Below are 24,164 nucleotides of genomic sequence, written 5' to 3'. Positions count from 1 at the left end.
AAAGATGTGCTGGCTAGGTGAATTGGCCATGCTAAATTCTCCATTAATGTACCCGAGCTGGTGCCGGAGTCAGGCGATTAGGGGATTTTCACAGTAACTTCATTGCAATGTTAACATAAGCCTACTTGTGACACTAATGAATAAACATTAAAATTAGTTAAGGCATCCATTGGGATGGTTAAAAGTAAACATGATTGTGTGTAAAAACTCACTGGAACTATCAACACTGTCAAAGAACTGTACTGGTATGTATACGAGTAAGGGAAAAAAGTGTGGGTGGAGAGCATAGGTTGGCACTAACTTGGCATGGGGCTATAAGGGACCATGGGAATGTGAAGGGCATTGGGGATATGAAGGGCCATGGGAGTGAATAGAGGGGCATGGATTAGCACAGGGTTATGAGGGGCCATGTAAGGGCTGTATGTGCGTTTATGGGAGGTGGATGGTGGACAGAGGTGACATAGTTTTGCACGGACGGGGAAAAGGAGTTTGTGGGTGTGGTGGGGATATGACGGGTGAGGCAAAGTGCAGGAACACAAAGGTAGCCTCCCACCCAGTCCTCCTCCGCACCTGCAGCCTCTGGCCTTTGTTTGAGGGTGGCAGGCCCAATTTCTAATCCAGTTCGCTTCTCTCCCTCTGAATGAAAATCAGAACTGCGGACAGCCATTTCTGAAGGTTGATTTCAGAGGGCCAGAATTCTCCCATCTCTGCGCATCCGACCCAGGCGCGCTAATCTGTGCCCTCATCTTGATTAGAAGGTTTGCAAATCAATTCATGGCCGTACGCAATGATACTACATAGGAGGCTGATGGGTCCATTGCATCTGTGTTGACAGGGGTGTCCAATTTGTCCCCCTCCTCCTGCCCTGCCCCCATGGCCCTGCAAACAAAAACTTCTCTTTAACTTCTTGCTGCAACACAGCAGAGTGCAATCTCAAAGTGGTTTTAGTTCTATCAACAGGACTGTGCTCACATTTTTCTACCTTCGGTAGCTGGGGTTTGTCATGGATAGAAAGTCCTGGATACCTCATAGATCTTGGAGCATTCTAGGGCTAGAAGAGCTTGGAGAGCTAGGAAGGGATAAGACCCTGAAGTATGTAAGCAGAATGGTGTAAATTCTAAATTGGATCAGTTTTGCTATTGTAGTGGTCATGATGCTGAACTGGATCCCAGAGGATATGTGGCTATAAATCCAATAAATTAAAAATAAAAAAATTGCACTTCGAAGACGCTATTCACATCCTGAGGATGTCCCTAAGTGTTTCACGACCAACAAAGTGCTTTGAAGTGTACTCACTGTTGTAATGTAGGAAACGCAGCTGCTAATTTAGACACAGCAAGCTCTCATAAACAGTAATCAGACAAATGGCCAGCTACAATCTGTGTTATTAATGGTATTAGCTGGCGGTTAATATTGGCAAGACATTAGGGAGAAATTCCCTTCCCTTCTTTGAAATAGTGGCTATGGAACCTTTGGAACGCCCAGTGGAGTGGACAGACAGGGTCCTTGTTTAAGTGTTTCATTCCAAAGACTCCACCTTCTACAGTGGGACACGCCCTCAGCACTGCACTGTGAGTGTCAGCCTGGATTCTGTCCAGATTTAGACTTGCTCTTGTACTTTCCGGAGGAAATTTCCATGGGTGGGTATGTGGAGAAGGTGGGGTTCAAGTTGGTCAATGAGGGAAGATACTATACAGGGAAAACTTAATCAGAGAACCACTTTGCAATCTAATGAGCTGAGATATCACTGACTGCTGGCACATTTGTGCAAGTCCTTGTAGGCAACAGTATTCAAGGGATCCAGAAATCAGCAAATATACCCAGAGAACAACACATGGACTCTGAAATCAGCAAATAGACCCATAAATCAGCAAATGGATTCTGAAATCAGCAAATGGACCCTGAAATCAGCAAATGGGCTCTGAAATCAGCAAATGGATCTTGAAATCAGCAAATTAAATTCCACTGAAAGCTGATTGGGTGAAATAATTGGATTTCATCAATGACACTTTTATCTTATAATTTTAGTGCATTTTTTTCATTGAACCATCAATGAGGACAAAAGACTCTATTTGTCTTATTCTTCATTCACCTCAGCCATCCTTGGTTTTGCTAAGCAAGAAACACTGTGTATCACCATTTGAATTATTTCACTCACAGTGCCAGGGACCCGGGTTCGATTCCCGACTTGAATCACTGTCTGTGTGGAGTTTGCACATTCGCCCTGTCTCTGCATGGGTTTCCTCTGGGTGCTCCGGTTTCCTCCCAAAGTCCAAAGATATGGAGTTAGGTGGATTGGCTATGCTAAATTGCCCCTTAATTTCAAGGGGACGAGTTAGGATAAATTCATGGGGTTTTGAGGATAGAGCCTGGGTGGGATTCTGGTTGGTGCAGATTCGATGGGCTGAATGGCCTCCTTCTGCACTATAGGGGTTCTATTTGAAAGATTAATGGCCCAGTTGACTGTGATAAAGGCATGGACATGAAATAATAGCTTGGGATTAAAGTACAGGTTTAATTCAGAATGGGATGGTCCAGGGTGCCTGACTGGCAGGAAGGTTTGATTCACTGACAGCCATGTAACACAGAGCAACAACAGTAACTACCACTTGAATTAACTAGGTAATACGTCCCATGAGTGTAATCAGACAGAATTTGATACCAAACGCACAAGCCAATGTTACATCAGGAAACAGGCAGGTGATCAAACAATTTGGTCAAAGAGGTCGGTGCTTTAAGCAGTGCCAAAAATGAGGAGAGACAGAGAGGTTTAGGGAGGGAATTGCAGAGCTTAGGGCCCAGGAAACTGAAGGCATTTTCGCCAGTGGTAGAGTGATTATCATAGAATCCGACAGTGCAGAAGGAGGCCATTCAGCCCATTGAGTCTGCACCAACCTCAATTCCACCCAGGCCCTATCCCCATAACCTCATGTATTTACCCTGCTAGCCCCCCTGATATTAAGGTACAATTTATTATGGCCAATCCACCTAACCTGCTCACCTTTGGACTGTGGGAGGAAACCGGAGCTCTAAGGAGAAAACCATGCAGACAAGAGGAGAATGTGCAAACTCCACACAGACAGTGATCCAAGCTGGGAATTAAACCCGGGTCCCTGGCGCTATGAGGCAGCAGGGCTAACCACTGTGCTGCCCTCACAGAAATTGGAGACCTGAATTGGAGATGCTTAGAGATCAAAGAGAGTTGTAGACTGGAGGTGATTCCAGAGATAGGAAAAGGCACAATGTTATGAAGGAATTTGACCAGAAGGATGCAAATTTTAAAATGGAGGCATTCCGCAGTCCGAAGGCAATATAAATCAGCTAGCATAGGGATCATTCGATCAGAACTGTAATTGTTGAACTGTAAGGATCTATTTTTTCACACCTGGTGTCCTCCAGCTTCAGTCTGGGCAAATCATGTCCAGAATGCCTTTACAACTCTGCCTTATTTTGTCTCAGGTCTTATTAGATTGGATATTCCTAGAACCGTATTCATGTTCAGGGGTCAAGCAAAGCTGCGTTATCACACCAGTACTCTTCTCGATCTTTCTTGCTGCAATACTCCAACTCACCCTCAGCAAACACCCTGCTGGAGTGGAGTTAAACTACCAAACAAATGGCAATGTGTTCAACCTCCACCACCAGCAGGCCTGATGAAGGTTATCATATCCACTGTATTGAACTATAGTATGCAGATGATGCATGCTCTTACACACACACACACACACACCAAGCTCCAAACCAATATCAACATCTTCACAGACAGAATTGCCTTATACTAAACATCTGTAAGATAAATATCATCTGCTAAGCTGCCCTCATCACAGAACACTGCCTCCTGGTTATCAAAATCCACGACAAGGCTTTGGGCAACGTGGACAACTGTGCTGCCCTCATGGAAATTGGAGATGCTTACAGATCAAAGAGACTTGTAGACTGGAGGTGGTTCCTGTCAACAAAGTGCAGACATGGACCATGAGGTTAAACAGTGCATTCAGTGTGCTAGCACAGTCTTTGATCACCTGAGGAAGAGAGTGTTTGGAGATCAGGACTTCAGTTCTGGCACCAAGCTCATGATCTATAGAGCAGCAGTGAAACCCACCCTTCTGTATGGCTCAGAAAATGTTCAGCAGATGCCTCAAAACTGTGGACAAGTACACCAGCACTGCCTCCACAAGATCCTGCATAACCATTGGTAGAATAGGCCCACCAAAATCAGTGTTCTCACTCAGGCAAAAATCCCCAGTATTGAAGCAGTGACCACATTTGATTAGCTCCACTTGGGGGGAGAGCCATGTTGTCCCTGCACCTGACATGAGACTCCTGAAACAGGAGCTCTACCCAGAGCTTTGACATGGCCAGTGAGCCTCAGGAGGGCAAAGGAAATGCTTCAAGGATACCCTCGAAGCCTCCTTGGAAAAGTGAAACAACCCCTCTGACACCTGGGAAATCCTGGCCCGAAATGGAGAAAAAGTATTTGGGAAGGAGCTGAGCCCCTCGAAATTCATTGCTCAGAGCAAGCTAAAGCCAAGTGTTGACAGTGAAAGGAGTGTGTGGCAACCCCGGCATCTCACCCAACCACTCCTCCAACCATCGTCGGCTCCACATCTGACAGAGACTGTAAATTATGCATTGGATTCCTCAGTCACCTGTAAACTCCCTGTTAGTGTGGAAGCAAGTCATCTTCAACGCTGATGGACTGCCCAAGAAGAAAAAGATGCCTAGGGTTGTGATGTTGGGTATAGGTCAACAGAGATCAGGAATTCTAAGCTCATTAGTAACAAGACGTCATGGCATAAAAAAGTAAGACAGCCACTCTACAGCTTGTTAAGGATATTTGAAGTCTAGTCATTGTCGAAATGAGCAGTCAATTTACACACAGCAAGCTCCCATAAACAGCAGTGTGATAATGACCTGATCATCTTTCCCTGTAATTATCACCTAGGAAAACTCCCCCATTCTTCTTCAAAATAGTGCCATGGGATCCTTTCATCAGCCTGAGAGGGCAGGTGGGGCCTTGGATTGACATCCCATCCAAAAGTTAGCATCCCCTCTGCGCTTGAGTGTTAACCTATAGAGTATTGTGCTCAAGTCCTGGGGTGGGACTTGAACACAGAGTCAAGAGTGCTAGTGACACAGCATGAGGAGTGAAGGGATAAAAATGAGAAATGCTGAATTAACGCAACAGTCTGGCAGCATCTGTGGAGAGAGTATTAGAGGTAATGTTTTGAGTCCCTTCTATAGAACCCTTCTGTGTAAACCGTTCTGTAGAACTGTCATATGCACTCAAAACATTAATACTGTTTCTCTTTCCACAGACATTTGCCAGACCTGCTGAATCTATCCAACATTTTGTGTTTTTATTCTAGATTTCCAACATCCGCAGTAGTTTGCTTTTATATGAGTTATGGAGGGAATGGACCTACAGGATTCAGTCCTACTCAAGGCACTGAGAATTCCAAGCACAGGTTAGCACAACCTTAACCAAGATTAACAGATAGAGAGCATCAGCTGTGGCTCAGTGGGTAACACTCTCTCTCATCAGTCAGAAAGTGGTGGATTCCAATTCAACTCTGGAGATTTCAGCATTAAATCCAGGCTGACACTCCCAGTACACTAAAGTGACAAGGTGGCATAGTGGTTAGCACTGCTGCCTCATAAGATGATGAATGGGATGGATAGGATAGAGGTGGAGAGACTCTTCCCACTCAGAAAGGACAGTAGGACTAGGAGGCATAGCCTCAAGATAAAGCGGGGGCGGTTTAGAACGGAGTTGAGGAGGAACTTCTTCACTCAAAGGGTGGTGAATCTCTGGAATTCTCTGCCTGTTGAAGTGGTGGAGGCTGCCTCGCTAAATATTTTTAAGACGCGGGTTGATGGGTTTTTGATAAGCGAGGGGATTAAGGGTTATGGGGAGAGGGCGGGAATGTGGAACTGAGCCACGACAGATCATCCATGATCTTATTGAATGGCGGGGCAGGCTCGAAGGGCTAGATGGCCTACTCCTGCTCCTATTTCTTATGTTCTTATGTTCTCACGGTGCCAGGGACCCAGGTTCAATTCTTGGCTTGGGTCACTGTGTGGAGCTTACATGTTCTCCCCGTGTCTGCGTGAGTTTCCTCCCACAATCTGAAAGATGTGCTGGTTAGGTACATTGACTCAAACGGACATCAGAGTGTGGCGACTAGGGGAGTTTCACAGTAACTTCAGTGCAGTGCGAGGGTAATCCTTACTTATATCCAATAAATAAACTTTATCCTTAACACCACTGAGGCAGACAGCCCTGCACGACTGAAGGCTGAGATTGTTAAAGGAAAGCCTATCAGCCCTCTCAAGTAGACATCAATGATCTGATGGCCATTATGTTGTTGAAGAGCAAGGGGGTTCTCCTAGTGTACTAAACAATAAGTTTCTTTCACAAAAAACATTATGTGGTGATTTATTTCATTGTTGTCTGTGGGAATTTGCTGTGCACAGACAGGCTGCCACAATACCAGAGTGATTTTAAACTTCAGGAGCATCTCACTGGCTGCAAGGTGCTTTGGGATATTTTAAGGAGGTGAAAGAAAACAGAGAAATACATTTTTTTAATCAGCAAGGGTGTAGATGCAGACAGACTTGGAATCAAGGAACAACATGCAGCCTCAGAGGTCTGTGCAGAAATAGAGGCTATTATTGCATTGAATTATTGGGAGACCGGACCCTAGATTTGGAGCTCAGTCAGAACAGTTCAATACAACAGAAAATAAATCTCTTAATTCAGGATGCTTTTTCATGAATGCAGTTTATTATGCCAGGCAATGGTAGTTGGAGAAGCATGCATATTGAGACTATCAATAATCTAACTCACTGGATAGGGATTCCAGGGAATGGATGGGTTGGAATATCAACATTGTACTTGACCAGAAGGGTTTCCAGCTGAGTGAATTTTGTTACTACTAGCTCCAATCTTTCAGATATGTGGCACAGTAGCACTGCTGCCTCATAGCTCCAGGGACCTGTGCTCGATTCCTGGCTTGGGTCACTGCCTGTCTGGAGTCTGCACCTTCTTCCTGTGACTGTATGTGTTTCCTCCGGATGCTCCACTTTCCTCCCATACTCCAAGAGACATGCTAGTTAGGTGCATTGTCCATTCTAAATTCTCGCTCAATATACCCGAACAGGCGCTGGAGTATGGCTACTAAGGGGTTTTCATAGTGACTTCATTGCAGTGTTAATGTAAGCCTAGTTGTGACACTAATAAATAAACTTAAACTGAACAGGTGCTGGTGTGTGTTGACCAGGGGATTTTCACAGTAACTTTACTGCATTGTTAATGTAAGCCTACGTGTGACACTAATAATAAATAAACATGTTCTAGGGTTAGAATCATAAGGTGTATGGGGGGGCCATTTGGTCCATTGAGCCAATGCATGCCTGCTGTGATAGCAATTTAGCTAGTCCTATGCCCTGTCATTTTGCTGTGACCCTGCAAATTCTTTTCTCTTCAGGTGCTTATCAAATTTCCTTTCAAAAGCCATGATTGAGTCTTCTTCCACCGTACTCTCAGGTAGTTCCAGATCCTAATCACACGCTGATTAAAAAGAATGCCTCTGGTTATTTTACCTGTCATCTTAAATCGGTGTTCTCTAATTCTCAAATCTTCTGCCAATGGGAACAGCTTTTCTCTATGTACTCTGTCTAGACTCCTCACTATTTTTAACACCTGCATCAAATCTACTTGCAACGTTAACAAAGCGGCATGGTGGCGCAGTGGTTAGCACTCCAGGGATCCGGGTTTGATTTCCAGCTTGGATCACTGTCTGTGTGGAGTTTGCACATTCTCCCTGTGTCTGTGTGGGTTTCCTCCAGGTGCTCTGGTTTCCTCTCATAGTCCAAAAGGTATGCTGGTTAGGTGAATTGGCTGTGCTAAATTTTCCCTCAGTGTAGACTTGGGTGCTGGACGAGATGCTGGAGTGTGGCAACTAGGGGATTTTCACAGTAACTTCATTGCAGTGTGAATGTAAGCCTATTTGTGATTAATAAATAAAGCTACTTAGTTACTAACTTTCTCCAAGGAGAACAGGCTCGCTTTTTCTAACCTATCCACTTGACTCTTGTCAATCTTCTGTGTGCACTGAATAAGGCCTTCACATTCTTTTTCAAAGCTCTGTCTAGAATTGGATATGATGCTCCAGATGAGGCCAGACCAGTGTTTTATAAAGTTTCCCTTCAAGTTTTTGCATTCAATGGACGGGATTCTCTGGTCCTACAGCAGTGAACAGAGGTTTGGCTGAGTGCCAAATTCTCCACCTTCGCTGTCAGTGGTAGTGGGGCGTGGACAGCTGGAAAATTCCAGCCAATGCCTCTTTATACAGCCTAGGATTTCATCCGTCTTTTTAACCACTTTTTCAACTTGCCCTAAGATTCCAGGCAACTGCTGACTGTAGCTTTTTGATGATCTTTGTCACAATGCCAATTCTTTTGAGAACAGAAAGGGTTAACTGCTCACTTAATCTACAGATGGCATGTGACCACAGGCTTAAAACTATGTGGGTGAGTGCTCCATTCTGTAACCACGATGCACACTGTTCATGAGAATCAGGTTGCAAAGTAAGTTCCTTGGAGACCTAGGCTGCTAACACCCTGGGGAACCTGAGTGCTATTTCGCAAAGGACTCTTAACAAAACGCATTGTACAGGACACCATCCAGGACAAAGCAACCAACTTGATTGTCAGCTCATCCACCACCTTATAGAAAGAGAGTTTGTATTTAAAAAGCTCCATTCACTCAGGACCCCAGGAAGTCCCAAAGCACTTAATGGGCAATGAAGTACTTTTTTAAGTGTTCTGTTGTCCTGTGGGAAATGCAGTAGCCAATTGGTGCACAGCAGGATCCCACAAGCAACAGCTTATTAAGTGACCAGACAGCATGCCTTATTTGGTGATAGCTGTGGAGAGGGCAATATTAGACCAGGGCATTTGGGAAATAATGCTTGGCCTCCTTTCAATATTGACCTTGGAATCTTTACATTCCAGCTGAGGGGGAAGACAGGGTCTCAGTTTAATATCTCATCCAAAGCACTCACTTCCTCTATTGGTGCAGAATGGTCGCAATATGCACCATCCATGAGATGAACTGCAGCAACATGCTAAAGTTACTTTGACAGCACCCTCCAACCCATAACCTCTACCACCTGGAGAAGAACAAGGGCAATATAAACACATGGGGAGACCACCATCTGCAACTACCCCTCCAAGCCACACATCATCTGTATCTGTGTGTATAATCAACATTCACTATCGACACATTTACCACAGTCCCTTCACCACATGGACAGCAGCATTTCAAGAAGAACATCTACCACTGCCAGAGACTTTGAGACACAGAATACAGAATGGTGAGATAGCGTTGTGAGAATAGATTCTGAATTAGGGAGGATCCTTTCACACATCTATTCCCTGGACAATACATTTCGGTGACAATTTGGCAGGAGTGTGTTTTTATAGCAGACATTACTGATAATGCAATCAGCTGGTAACCAAATAACACTTTAATTGATGGTAACAATATTATTTCCTGAAAACACTCAACAAAGCAGCAATTGCACATGCCAGCTCCTTGCTTTTTCATTGACATCTGTGGACAATAGCCTTACAAAGATAATGTCAGATCATTACAGATCAGATCTCTCTCCACATAGCGTGATTATTAACATATACTTGTGTAAGCTGCTCAGAATCGCCCTGCAAACTTACCTTGGCTGATTCCTTTCAATCAGAGATTTATACAGCACAGGAGGCCATTCAGCCCAACATATCAATGCTCTCTGTTTGAAAGAATTAGTCCCTCTTCTCTGTATTTTCCCTGTCAGTTGTTCCTTTTCAAGCATTTATCCAATTCCTTTATGAAAGTTACTATTGAATTTGCTTTTACTGCCCTTTCAGATGATAGCAACTTGCTGCATCTTTTTCCAATTACCATAAATCTCATTGGATGAATGATATTGCTGGCCATTTCAAGGCTAGTTAAGAGTCAACAACATTGCTGTGGATCTTGAGTTAAACGCGGATCCTGAAATAACTCCTTAGCGACCGGTGTACTTGAACCAGATTCTCTTTATTTACAAACATCTCCACTTCTAAAAGTGCTTCAGGTGCAAAATCAGAATCTGGAGTGTCAGTGGATCCGACACTCCACTTAATAGAGGGCGGCATGGTGGTACAGTTAGCACTGCTATCTCACAGCGTCAGGGACCTGGGTTCAATTCCGGCCTCAGGTGACTGCGCGGAATTTGCACTTTCTCCCTGTGTCTGCCTGGTTTTCCTTTGGGTACTCCAGTTTCCTCCCACACTCCAAAGATGTACAGGTTTGTTTGATTGGCCATGATGAATTGACAATTGGCGTCAGAGGATTAGCAGGGTAGACACTTGGGGTTGCGGGGATAGGGCCTGGGTGGAATTGTTGTCATTATGGACTTGGTGGGCCAAATGGCCTCATTCTGCACTGTAGAGATTCTGTGATTCCTCAATACATATGCATATGAGATTCCCTGATTGGGAATCCAATCATTCCTCAGTCTGGGAGCTCATACTCCAAGAGGCCCACCTCATGGGTCTTGTTGAGGTCATTACATGCTAGGATGGCAGATTTTCTTTGCTAAAGAGCACTAATGAACCAGATGGGTTTTTACTACAATCTAGTAGTTTTGTGGCCATCATTACGGAGGCTAATTTCTTAATCCAGACTTATTTGATTAATGGAATTTATATTTCCGGACTGTTATGGTGGGACTTGAACTTGTGTCTCTGACTCATTGGTCCAGTAACATAAGCATTATCCTACTGTACACCCCTGACCATTGCTGAACCATCTGTCTCTGGGAACAATTATTCCCTATCTATCAAAACCTTTAATGATTAATTATAATTACAAAATCAGCCCTCAGCATCAAGCCTGTTTTCAGAGAGGGCTGAATTATTCAATGGGTTGGACTAGTTTCACCTCTGTGTTGGCCGGCAGCCAGTGGTGGTTGGGATGAAAGCTTTCTTTGCTTGAGTGGGTGCTAAAGCTGATTAGGTTTGGGCACCATCCAGCACACCAGATCACAGAAAAATGCCTTCACAGCTCTGGGATGGGATGGGTTTGAGCCGGAGTGACTGCTCTATTCCACAACATCAAAGCCCTGAGGAAAACTAAACTTGAAAGACAGAAATGCTAAAACTGCTCAGCAAGATCCATCAGCTCCTGTAAAGATTAAAAAGAAAGTAGGAACAGGAGGAGGCCATTTACCCCCCATGTCCATTCCGTCACTTGAGTTTGTGTTTAAATATGTTCATGGAATGAGCATCACCGGCGAGGCCAGCATTTGTTGCCCACCTTTAAGGCCCACTGAGGAGTTTGTATTGAGCAGCTTTCATGAATAGCTGTAGTCCATGTGTCTAGGTACACCCACGTTTTACTAGGGAGAGAGTCAATGAGCCAATAACAGTGAAGGGATGGACAAATCTTTCCAATGTGGTGTGTCGCTTAGAACTTGCAGGGGGTGGTGCTAATTTGTGTTTGCTGCTCTAGCCCTCTGGGCAGTCAAAGTCACAGGTGTTGAAAGGAGCCTTGGCAAGATGTTGCAGTGCATCTTGTAGATGGCACATAGTGCTGCCAGTGTCGCCGGTAATGGGGATAGTGAATGATAGGTGGTGGATGGGGTGTTATCAAATGGGTTGTTTGTCCTGGATGGTGTTGAGCTTTGAGTGTTGCTGGATTTGCATTAATTGAGGCAATTGGAGAGTATTCCATCACACTCCTGATATGTGGATGTTGCTAGCTGGACCATCAAGTGCCTTGTAGAAGGTGGACTGATCTTTGGGGAACCAGGAGATGCATTACTTACCACAAAATTCCCAACATCTGACCTGCTCTTGTAGCCGTAGTATTTATATGGCTGGTTCAGTTCAGTGTGTGATCAATGGTAACTGCCAAGCTGTTGATGGGGGTGAGGAGATGAGGTGCAAGATTCAATGATAGTTATGCCATTGAATGATCAGACTCTGTCTTGTTCAAGATGGCCATTGGCTGCCACAAGTCTGGTGCAAATGTTATTCAATCTAAGCCTGAAATTGTACTGATCTGTATCTTAAATAAGTAATATGGTGCATTTTGTTAGGAAGAGTAAAGATATCACACACTACTTGAAAAATAAGTTCCACACGGTGTAAAAATGTAAAGGGATCTAAGGGTACAAATGCATAAATTATAAAAATAGCAACTCAGGTTAGGAAAGCTATAAAAATGCACAGAAAGTATGGGTTCATTTCTAGCCAAATAGAATTCCAAAGTAGAAAAGTTGTGTCAAACTTTTACAGAAACTTGATTAGTTCACACTTGGAAACTTGAGCAAAGTTCTAGTTTTTTATTATGAAATGGGTATCAAAACATTGGCGAATGTGCAAGGATTAGTTAAGCAAAGATCTGGCATGTATCTGCCGATTTCACCAGCCTGTGTTGTCCTCCTGAAATTGGCTGATGTTCTGTTCGCTATTTACCACGTTGCCAAGTTTCATATTATCCATAAACTTTGATATTGTATTTCCAGTACAGGTCTTTTTTTTTAAATGAAATGGTCCTAAAGCAGTCCTTGGCTGAACTAATGCACGCTTTTCTCCAATCAGAAAAACATCTGTTCATCGCTATGTGTCTTCTATCAATTAGCCAGTTACCTAGCCAAGTTGCCTTTAATACCAACACTTCCATTTTCTGAAAAAGTCTGATACATGTACTTGAACATATGAGTCTTGAAAGTCAATATGTACAGCGACTGCACTCTTTTCATCAACATTCAGTTATTTCACTAAATAACTCAATCAAGTTAGTCAGACACAATCTGCCTTCATCAAATTCATGCTGTTTGTCCTATGCTTCAGAAAGCGGTAATTAATTTTTTCTGAACAATGATCTCTAATGGTTTTCCCACCACTGACCTGAGGCTGATTGACTTATAGCTACCAGGTTTATCTTCGTCCCCTTTTTTGAATATGGGTGTGACATCTGCAATCTTCCCGTCCTCTCAGTTCCATATCCTAAGAGGACTGGATAATTATTGTTAGATCTTTGGTTATCTCCAACAGCCTCAGTCTTGGCTCAGTGGTGAGAAACCTCAAATCTGAAGCAGCATGCTATGCGTTGAAGTCCCATTATAGACCTTTGAATGCTAAAACTTAGGTTAACACTCCAGTGCAGTACTGGGGGCATGCTGAACTGTTGGAGGAGCTGTCTTTCAGATGGGACATTAAACCACAGATCCACCTGCCCTCTTAGCTAAGTGTAAAAGATCCCAGTGCACTATTTTGAAGAAGAGCAAGCGAGCTCACCCCAGTGTTAAAACAGATGATCTGGTCATTATTACATTGCTGCTTGTGGGACTTTGCTATTCACAAATTGGCTGTCGCATTTTATTTTAATTGAACTTTCTTCACCTGCCATGGTGGAATTGGAACCCATGTCGCTGCCACAGCATTAGCTTGGATCTTGGGATTACCAGCTCAGTAACATCACCAACACATCATCATCTCCCAAACCTATTATGCATTTCATCAGAACCAGATGATTTGTTAACTTAGAATGATATCAACCTCTTTACTTTTTACCCTAGCCATGATCTTATTGAATGGCGGGACAGGCTCGAAGGGCTAGTTGGCCTACTCCTGCTCCTATTTCTTATGTTCTTATGTTCTTAACATCTCTGCTCCCCCCTTTTCTAGTGCAATGTTAAATTCATCCTCTTCTGCTGTGAAGACAGGTGCAATGTTCTTTTTCCTCAGTTATACCCTCTGCCTCCACAAGATTTCTTCAGAAACAGAATTGTCATGATGTAGAAGCAGGCCATTCAAACAATCGGGTAGGATTTTACAGCCTCGCTCGGGCAAAACCGAAAATTCCCACCCGAGGTCAATGGCGATCTCCATTGTCAGACCCTCGCCCGCTCCGATTCTGTGGTGGGTGAGGTGATAGAGTTCTGGTAAACATATCTGGACCGGCTTTCCAAATGAGCATTATGACATAGTGCTAAACTCTGGCCTTTTCCCCCATACCCTTACACATTGCTTTTAAGGAAGTAATCATCTGATGCCAACTTGAATGCCTCAATTGGACCTGCCTCCACCACATTCCAGACCCAAAACACTCGCTGTGTGAAAAAACAGTGGAAAGGAATTTGAAACTTTATTTTATAAAGCCTGAGAGTGCATTTCACCAAACACAAGTGCATCAGTGACAAAGTGTAAGGACTGTCACAGCTTTTTAAAACTTATATTTAAGACAGCAAGTTATTTAACTAGACAAGTTTATGAACAAAGGAAATGGAATCAGTAGCACTGGTCACCCAATTACAGAGTGAAAATATTGGCTCCTCTTTCAAATATTTCTCTTTGCTAAACTGGATGAAGAAAAACAATTACCCTTTGTTGGTCACCTGCTGACACAAGGCCGACCTGTGCTTATCGGGGACTTCTCTCGCTCCTGCCCTTCCCACTGTTCACCCCCTTCCTTGATTGCCCTTTGTTGTTGAGTGTGGTCAGTCGGCGTTTTGAGTGGCCATGGATAATCAGCGCTTTGTCCTGCGACAGGCTCTCCTTGTGGCCTTCAGACAGGTGGCGCAGGTCTTGCAGGTAGCACCGGGCTATCTTCAGCATCTTGGTAAGTGTGTTCTTCAGTGTCCCTTGCTGCCCAGCTCCTTGTACAACAACAACAAAAAGAAGACGCCGTGTTTAATAACTGGGATAGAAAATCGTATTGAAATTTGCAGCACAATTTCATAATAAGGGGGAAGCCACTTAGGACAGAGATGAGGAGAATTTTTACACTCAGATTCTTGTTAATTCGCTACCCCAGAGGGCTGTGGGAGTTCCGACACTGAGCATGTTCAAAGCAGAGATTGACAGATTTCTAAATATCAATGACATAAAGTGATGAGCGATAGTGTTGGGAACAGGCATTGAAGTGGATGATCAGTCTGGATCGTACTGAATGGTGGAGCAGGCTTGATGGGCTGAATGGCCTATTCCTACTCCTATGTTTCTTGTAGAGAAACAGATCATTCACTCCAACTATCCAGTGTTAATGCTCAGAATAAGCCTCCTCTTTTCCCTCTACATTTCATGTGTTTATCCAGATTCCCTTAATCTGCGGATTTTGCTCTGAGATACATTTTGGTAAGAAGAGTGAAGAGAGACAATATAAACTAAATGGGGCAATTCTAAGAAGAGATGCTGGAATGGAGACCTGGAGATGTTCATACAAGGACAGATTAATAAGGCAGCTATAAAAGCTCATGGGGTATTTGTTTTATAAACAGAAACATAGGGTAGAAAGGAAGTTATGCTACACCTTTATTAATCATTAATGGGGCCTCAGATGGGGAAGTATTGTGCCCAGGTCTGGATACCACAATTTAGGAAGAGTGTCATGGCTTCAGATAAGGTGCAGGGGAGATTTACTAGAAAGGAATTAGGGATGGGGGGGAGCGGGTGGTCTTCAGTAATGCGGAGACCTGGAGAGGCTAGAATTCTTCTCACTGAGAAGGTTAAGTATAGATTTTAATAATGCGTTCAAATTTAGTGAGTGGTTTTCAAGGGGCGATCAGGAATGGGCAACAAGAATGGACAAGAGTGAAAAATATTACTGGAATTAAAAATGAAATTACAAAATGCATATTCTAAGATGCGCCCTTATAACTGCTACAGACATTCAACAGAATGCAACTCGGTAAATGATAAATTTAGTAAGCAGTTATGAATAAAATGAGGCAGAGCAAAGTACCAATTACTTTTAATCCCACGTAATTGAGAAATCTTTTCTTTTGATGTCACCACTAAATTATGTTACTACTGGTGAATTCAGATGAAGGCATACCAAGCATAATTCTCATCCAGACATTGAATTCCAACCTGGTATGTTCACTGGGATGAAGGTTTGGATCCAAAGGGAATATTTCTTGATGCCTTTGCTGCCAGGTTTCAATCCCCCTCCAAAGGTTGAAACTGCCTGCTGAAGTTAGTTGTGACTATTTATTGCAGGGGTTAATTTTGATGTTAACTTCTGCTCCGGGTTAGTGCGCTCCTGTCATCGAGGCCGGGAGATCAGTTCTGACCATAAATCAGATCCAAATAGGCACTGGTTTCAATATTAAAGTGACTAGAAGGGTTTAAGATTTTAAATACTTTAAAGAAGAAACGTAGCAAGGGAATGGGAAGAATGGGACTGTTCTTTTAAAGAGCTGGCTCAATGGCCTCTACCCATCCTGCACAATTCTATGGTTCCATATTTTGTATTCTCACATGCACTCAAAACAAAATGCAATTTGGTGCAGAGTTGAAGAGCCAAACAGTTCCAGAGATAGTTTAGAAGGGACTATTTGAAAATGTAAAATTCTGATTGAGCATTTGACTTTTTTAAATGCCTTTGCTCTTGGAAGGTAGTTATCATCGGAAAGGCCAGCATTTGTTGCTCGAGCCTAGTTATCTGAGGGATGTGCACCTGAATCTGTCCTAAATATCTCCTTACACAACCCACAATAAAAGCAAATTACTGCAGATGCTGGAATCGGAAATAAGCACAGAAAATGCTGGAAAGTTTCAGCCAGTCTGAATGCATCTGGGCGATCTCCCACACTTCCGCTCTGCAGAAGGTACCAATGTGAATCACATGAAAATTTGGGTGGGGGGGGTGTCCCTATCCCCACTGGAAAGGCTGGCAATATTGCACTTGGGCAACTGTACATGCGCCAATCTGTCAGCGTTGAGCTTGGCGCATGCGCTGTAGCCCTGCACTGCTGGCCTCCCAATTGCTGGCCAACCCTGCGAGCCCCCCACAACCCAATTGTTGGCCCTGCGAATATATCTGGGCAAGCCTCGGCTGCACCCCCCACCCCCCCAGGTCCGCCTCAATCTCAGCACGACCCCACCCCCCAAGGAGGGCCCATTCTCCCTTTAGGCTCCCCCACAAAGCTCTGCCCCCTTAGCACTATCCAATGCCTAGTGGGCAGTGCCAGGGGCCAGGCTGATGCTGGATGGCATTGCCTGGGTGGCAATGCCCAGGGGCACCCTCCCCAACACCCAACTCTCTGGGGGGCCTCGATGGCGCCCCCTTCACTCCAGAGGGGTCAGGCCGCCAGCTCCTCATTAGAGGGGAGAAATTGTAAACCCTGCTGAAGTGGAACAGGTCTGCCACGGGGGTGGGGGGTGGGGGGGGTGGAGAGAGCGGTTTTGGAAAGGCGAGCAGACCCAAAGATTTGAGTCCCTGGCTCGCTAATTACATTCAAAATATATGCCAATAAGGATTTACATAATTTGTGCAGCTCGGCACAGATTTCTGTGGTGCCCACGAAACAGCCTCCACTTGAGTCTGCAGGCCCGCTGTACTACAAATGCAACACAGTGGGCTGGGAAAATCGCCCCCAACATTTCGAGTTTTGGTGACCATTCATCAGAGTTGAATATAGTAGAAAATAGGATGCGAGTTATACTGTTAAGGTGAAGAGGCAGGAGGGTGGACAGAATTGCCAAAGATGTTACAGAAGACAAGAGAGTGTAAATGGTGGTGAACTGGGAGGCACGGTAGCAGAGTGGTTAGCACTGTTGCTTCACAGCTCCAGGGACCTGGGTTCGATTCCCGGCTTGGGTCACTGTCTGTGTGGAGTTTGCACATTCTCCTCATGTCTGTGTGGGTTTCCTCTGGGTGCTCCGGTTTCCTCCCACAGCCCAAAGATGTGCAGGTTAGGTTGATTGGCCGGGCTAAAATTGTCCCTAAGTGTCTTGAAATGCGTAGGTTAAGGGATTAGCGGGTAAATATGTAGGGATAAGGGGGTTTGTGGTCGGTGCAGACTCAATGGGCCAAATGGCCTCTTTCTGCACTGTAAGGTTTCTGTGATTCTATGATCTATAAGAAGGATGCTAACAGCGACCATTAAGAGATCAGAAAGTATAAATGGCAGAACAAAGGTAAGCAGAATGTCAAACGACAACCTGAGACATGTAACAGATGGCCTTAGTTGGATGGGAGGAAGGGGAGAAAAGATGGAAAGCAAACTTGAAAAGGGTAGCAAAATGAAATGATGGAAGAAATGGAAATAAATAAACAAAATAAACGGAAATTGAGGTGAAAGTGGAGAAAGGAGTTCACGCTCTGAAGTTATTGAACTCAATGTTAAGTCTGGAAGGCTGTAAAATGCCTATTGGAAGATGAGGTGCTGTTCCTCCAGTTTGCGTTGGACTTCACTGGAACATTGTAGCGGGCCAAGGCCGGACCTGCGGACAGGTGAGCAGGATGCAAGCAACAGGAAGATCTGGGTCCTGACTGCAAACTGAGGAAGGAGGAAGGAAGCAAATGTATTATTACCAAATTTGCAAACGATCTCAAAAATAGGGAGAAAAGCAAATTGCGAGAGGTATACAAACAGTATACAAAGAGATATTGATAGGTTAAGTAAGTGGGCAAACGGAGTATAATGTGGGCAAATGTGAAGTTCATTTTGGAAGGGAGAATGAAACAGCAGAGTATTATTTAAATGGAGAAAAATTGCAGAATGCTGCAACAGAAAGGGATTTTTGGGGAAACTTGTGCACAAAAGGAAAGCTAGTATACAGGTGCAGTGGGTGATCAGAAAGGCTAATGGAATGTTGGTCCTTATTTCAAGGAGCTTGGAGTATAAGAACAGGGAAGTCTGCTGCAACTGTACAAGGTACTGCTGAGACCACATTTGGAGTACTGAGAGCAGTTTTAGTCCTCTTATTTAAGGAAAGATTATTTCATTGGAGGCAGTTCAGAGAAGGTTCACGAGAATGATGCCCGGTATGGAGGGATTGTTTTAGGAGCAAAGATTAAACAGGTTGGGACTCTACTGATTAGAATTTAGAAGAATGAGAGGTGATCTCATTGAAACATATAGGATTTTTAAGGAGCTTGATGGGTAAATGCTGAGAGATGTTTCCCCTCATGAGAGAGTCCAGGACCAGAGGGTATAGTCTCACAATAAAGGGGCACCAATTTAAGACTGAGATGAGAAGGAATTTTCAAAGGGCTGTGAATCTTTGGAACTCCTTGCCACAGAGAGCTGTGGGAGCAGAATACTTATAACTATCTTATATGTATGAGCTCTGGTTTCTCCCACAAGTGGAAATATATTTGCTACATGGACCCTAAGAAATGTGTTCATAATTTAAAAGACTTCTTTCAGGTCACACTTCAACCCTTTTCTAGAGAAATAGTTCCTAATCTGTTCAATCTTATTTAAGTAATGATATTGTGCTATTTTGCATCATTATATGGAGTTGGTTTAAAACGCAGTGTTTTGTTACAAGAGTCAGTTTGTCGGAGAAACTTGCAGCTCAAATGATGAGAATGCAGGACAATAACTGATTTTAGTTTGGTTGTGTTACTTTGTAGAGTTAATGGACCTTTTGTTTACTTATGTTCTCCTGGGATTTTAGATTAATTTTGCAAATTCTTGTGAGTTTATTGACAGGGACAAGGCCATGTGGTTAATGGAAGACACTTGTAGGAAAAACAGTTTCATTTTCAATTTAAACCAAGAGTAGTTGCTGCCTGAAGCTGGTGGAAGAAAGAAGTGTCTATCTGTGTGTATCTCTCTCTCCAGAGCTGTCTGAAAGCTCCAAGACTTTTAACTTAAGTCAAAGCAAGTACGCCTGTGTTTTGCTAACTAATTTTAAAGAGGAGTTTAAGACTATAAGAGAAATATGACTTGATTAGACTATTATGGGAATAAATGGCCTCCTCGTGTTCCTATGAGCAGGATTTTCCAGCCCTTCTTGCCATGGATCTTCCAGGCCCACCAAAGGTGAACCCTACCCCCCCCCCCCCCCCACCCCCGGGTTCCCTAGTATCTGGGTGGGCTATAGTAAAATGCCATGGATATTCTCAGAACCAGAAGATCCCAGCGGTGGTCACTGGTGAGCTGCTTCGGCTGCTGGAAAACAGTCTGCAAGGCCAGGAGGTGGGAAGCAGAAAATCCCGCCGTGTTTCTTTCTCTTTGTCAAGGCTAATGGATCTTGCTGTGCAATTTGAGCAATTTTTATGTTCCTTTTCACCAATCAAGGGCTTTGACGCTGTGAAAGAGAGCAGCCACTTCATCAGAAATCCATCCCACCCAGAACGCTGAAGACTTGTTTCTGCAGCGTGGAGTCCTGCTTGGTGGTGCCTTAGCTTTCACAGTGTGAGTAAAGAAGCTTTCATCCTAGCCACTGATGGCTGCGGGCCAACCCAAATGTTAAACCAGTCTAACAAATTGAGTAATTCAGCCCTCCTCTCAAAATAGGCTTGATGCTGAGAGCAGATTTGGTGATTATAATTAATCATGAAAGGTTTTGATAGAATCAATAGGGAGAAACTGCTTTCACTGACAGGAAGGTCGGTAGCCAAAGGACACAGATTTAAGGTATACAGGGTGAGCATGACTGAAGACAACAAAGATCTGATCTTTTGGTTAAAGATCTGACAATCTTTTGTGACAAGAAATTGTGGCTAGAATTTTCTCGGTGTGATGTGTGCAGAGAGACATTCAGAAGCTCATTGACTTCAATGGGACCAGAGATCCTGCTGGTGGGAGGGACCAAAAAATTGTAATTATAGCACATTTTATGATCTGTAGTGAATGCAAATTGCTCTAGGCCACTTCAAACAGGTGAAATTATTAGACTTCAAGCAGATAGAACCATTAGTTTTCCCTTTGTTTACCTTCTATTACTGTCAAGAATGTAAACCAATGCCTTTGTATCAAATCACCAAAGAGACCTCAGCATTTCAGCATTCAGTGAGTGCATGTAATGCAGGATAAAGTTTACACTAGTGATGAACAACCTAGGTTAGTGAGTGGGCCAGGTGAGTGGCCCTCCTTCATCTCAGTGGGCTGCAAGTTTGAAATGGGGCACGTTCACTAATGACCCTTGAACTGACTACACGTTGAATGTTTCATAGAATCATAGTGCAGAAAGACACCCTTTGGCCCATCGAGTCTGCACCAAACACAATCCCACCCAGGCCCTACCTCCATATCCCTACATATTTTACCCATAAGTTTCATAAGTTATAGAAAGTGCTTAAGCATTCATATATTAATAGAACTGACACCAACTTCAAATGGTAAAAACAATATAAATATTTACACTTTGGATGCAGAGGGAACGCACATCTCTCACAGTCAATGTTGTGTGTAATCAGCACACACCTCACTTCACAAAGAGGGAGGTGATGGCCTAGTGGCATTATCGCTAGACTATTAATCCAGAAACTCAGCTAATGTTCTGGAGTCTCGGGTTCGAATCTCACCATGGCAGATTGTGGAACTTGAATTCCTTAAACAACATCTGGAATTATGAATCTATGATGACCATGAAACCATTGTAGATTGTCGAAAAAATCCATCTGGTTCACTAATGCCCTTTAGGGAAGGAAATCTGCCAGTCTAGTCTATATGTCACTCCAGAGTCACAGCACTGTGGCTGATCTCAACTATCCTCTGAATAAGGGCAACTAGGGATAGGCAATAAATGCTGGACAGCCAGCGACACCCGAGTCCCACAAATGAATAAAAAAATGCCCTTGCTTTATGTGTGTATCACTTCAGTCATACCGGAGGATAAAAACTACATGGATGGAAACTAATGGAATGTAACAACTCTGCATATAAGCAACAGTCAACAAAATGTCTCATGGGCCACACTCAGAACCTAGATGGCCACATGTGGCCCCTGGCCACAGGTTGCCCTCCACGAGTCTATACTGACAATGGAATATGACCTTGTTGAGTTGTGTACCTGCATTGCGAAATAAAGGATTATGGCCCTGCTTAGCATACTGATCTCCATTTCATCCCAATTGATCTTACCATCACCTTTAAGGCCAATTAAGGATGAGCAACAATTGCCAGTGATATGTCCACTCCCCATAAACAAACATATGGGACTCTTAAAAATTAACATTATCCCAGATACCAGCAAAGGCAAACCAGCAATAAAGCGGCATAAAATAATTCAGTACATAATCATTACATTTTCTCTGTTATAGATTAACATAAATATGACAAATAAATAAATATGAAAATGCATTTTTAAGTACTTTAAAAATGTTATTATTTTATACATGCAGGTAGCTTTCAGCCAAACCTTCCACATTCCCTAGTGAGAAGAATCATTGAAACTCTTTTCCAACACCACGCTCCCACACATATTGTAATCAACCATTTCCCTCACAACATACACATATCCCCTCTGCCTCATTCTCACACACATGTTTCACCCCTCCCCCACACCATATTCACACATGTCCTCTGAGATATAGGAGCAGAATTAGGCCATTCTACCCATTGAGTCTACTCTGCCATTCAATCACGGCTAATAAATTTCTCATCCCCATTCTCCCACCTTTTCCCTTTATCCTTTGATGCCTTTACCAATCAAGAACCTATCTACCTCTGTCTTAAATATACTAAATGACCTGGCCTCCACAGCCTTCTATAGCAATGAGTTCCATTGATTCACCACCCTCTGACCAAATAAATTTCTCCGCACCACAGTTCTAAAGAGTCATCCCTTTGCTCTGAGGCTGTGTCCTCAGATCCTAGTTTCTCTTACTAATGGAAGCATCTTCTCCACGTCTACTCTATCCAGACCTTTCAGTATTCTGTAAGTTTCAATGAGATTCCTCCCTAATTCTTTTAAACTCCATCAAGTACAGACCCAGAACCCTCAAACGCTCCTCATACGTCAAGCTTTTCATTCCTGGGATCATCCTCGTGAACCACCTCTGGACTTTCTCCACGGCCAGCACATCCTTCCTTAGATACGGGATTCACACGTGTGTTTCGCCCTCCCCGTTCCCCACCCTCAATAACTCACTCAGCAGCCTGGCCTTTCCAATAGCTTAACACATTACTGAATTGGTCTGGGACCTCCCCACAAGTCCCTTCATGGCCAGGCCACTGCTACTGAAAACTGGCACTGATTCACTATAATCAGCTGTGATTCAGGCTTCACTGCACCTCCTGGGTAGTTAGTTGAACTCTGTCAAAGAGTGTCAATTAATAAGTCAATTTTATTCTATTCTGCAAGAACTTTCATTTGGATTTGGTTCAATTAAAAATTATTTATAAAGCAAAAAAAACATGCTTGTCTGAATGACCAGCAGAGGCAAGTTATCAGATTAATTTTAGGATATTAATTAATATAAACCAGGTTGTTCTATTTCCTAAAATTAACTTGGTTACCGAATCACAATTTTCAACAATAATTGCACGCTTGATTCTCAATATGCTCATGTTATGTTGTTTAAGAAAGACTCTTTTGTTTTGTGATTTTTGTTTTGATACAATGGACAAGCATTGCAACGTAGAGTCATAAAGGTTTACAGCAGGGAAACAGCCTCTTCGGCCCAACTTGTCCATGCTGCTCTTTTTTTAAACCCCAAAGCTAGTCCCAAATACCCACATTTGGCCCATGTCCCTCTATACCCATCTTACCCATGTAACTAAATGCTTTTTAAAAGACAAAATTGTACCCTCCCCTACTACTACCTCTGGCAGCTTGTTCCAGACACACACCACCCTCTGTGTGAAAAAACTGCCCCTCTGGACACTTTTGTATCTCTCTCCTCTCACCTAATCCTATGCCCTCTAGTTTTAGACTCCCCGACCTTTGGGAAAAGGTATTGACTATCTAGCTGATCTATGCCCCTTATTATTTTATAGATCTTTATAACCCAGCCTTCTACACTCCAGAGAAAAAAGTCCCAGTCCATCTAGCCTCTTCTTATAATTCAAACCATCAAGTCCCGGTAGCGTCCTAGTAAATCTTTTCTGCACTCTTTCTAGTTTAATAATACCCTTTCTATAATAGGGTGATCGGAACTGTACACAGTTCAAAACTTCTTTTTAAAGCTAATTACTATATAAGGGCTCACTAAATAAAGAAGAAAGGTTTGTGTGTTGTGAGCAATTTTATTGCAGCAAAGAATTCTGTAATTCCATTTTTTTCTGGAGATCAGAAGTCATCAACCATCACATTTACCCTCCCAGTGCACAAGTTTAAACACCACATTCTCTTTGGACTTGACAAATCAATGAATCACACACAGTGCAGAATTTACCTCACTAACTTTGGGAATTTCCAGGTCTGAGACA

General features: G+C 43.4%; 1 protein-coding gene across 1 annotated transcript in view; it reads right to left on the bottom strand.

The window, feature by feature from the left end:
• Positions 1-14,257: 14,257 nt before the first annotated feature.
• The window catches only part of LOC145343756 (USP6 N-terminal-like protein), a 111,966-nt gene continuing 102,059 nt past the window's right edge, over positions 14,258-24,164 (bottom strand). The window contains exon 11 of the mRNA XM_080190053.1: positions 14,258-14,708. Coding sequence (XP_080046179.1) covers positions 14,473-14,708 — 236 coding nt within the window. The 3' untranslated portion in view covers positions 14,258-14,472. The remainder of the gene's footprint in view (positions 14,709-24,164) is intronic.

The sequence above is a fragment of the Carcharhinus amblyrhynchos genome, chromosome 6, assembly GCF_965287045.1.
Source record: "Carcharhinus amblyrhynchos chromosome 6, sCarAmb.v2.hapA, whole genome shotgun sequence".
In the NCBI taxonomy this organism is placed as follows: Eukaryota; Metazoa; Chordata; class Chondrichthyes; order Carcharhiniformes; family Carcharhinidae; genus Carcharhinus; species Carcharhinus amblyrhynchos.
The sequence above is the reverse complement of the archived record's forward strand: the minus strand, read 5'-3'. Positions and strand labels throughout refer to the sequence as shown.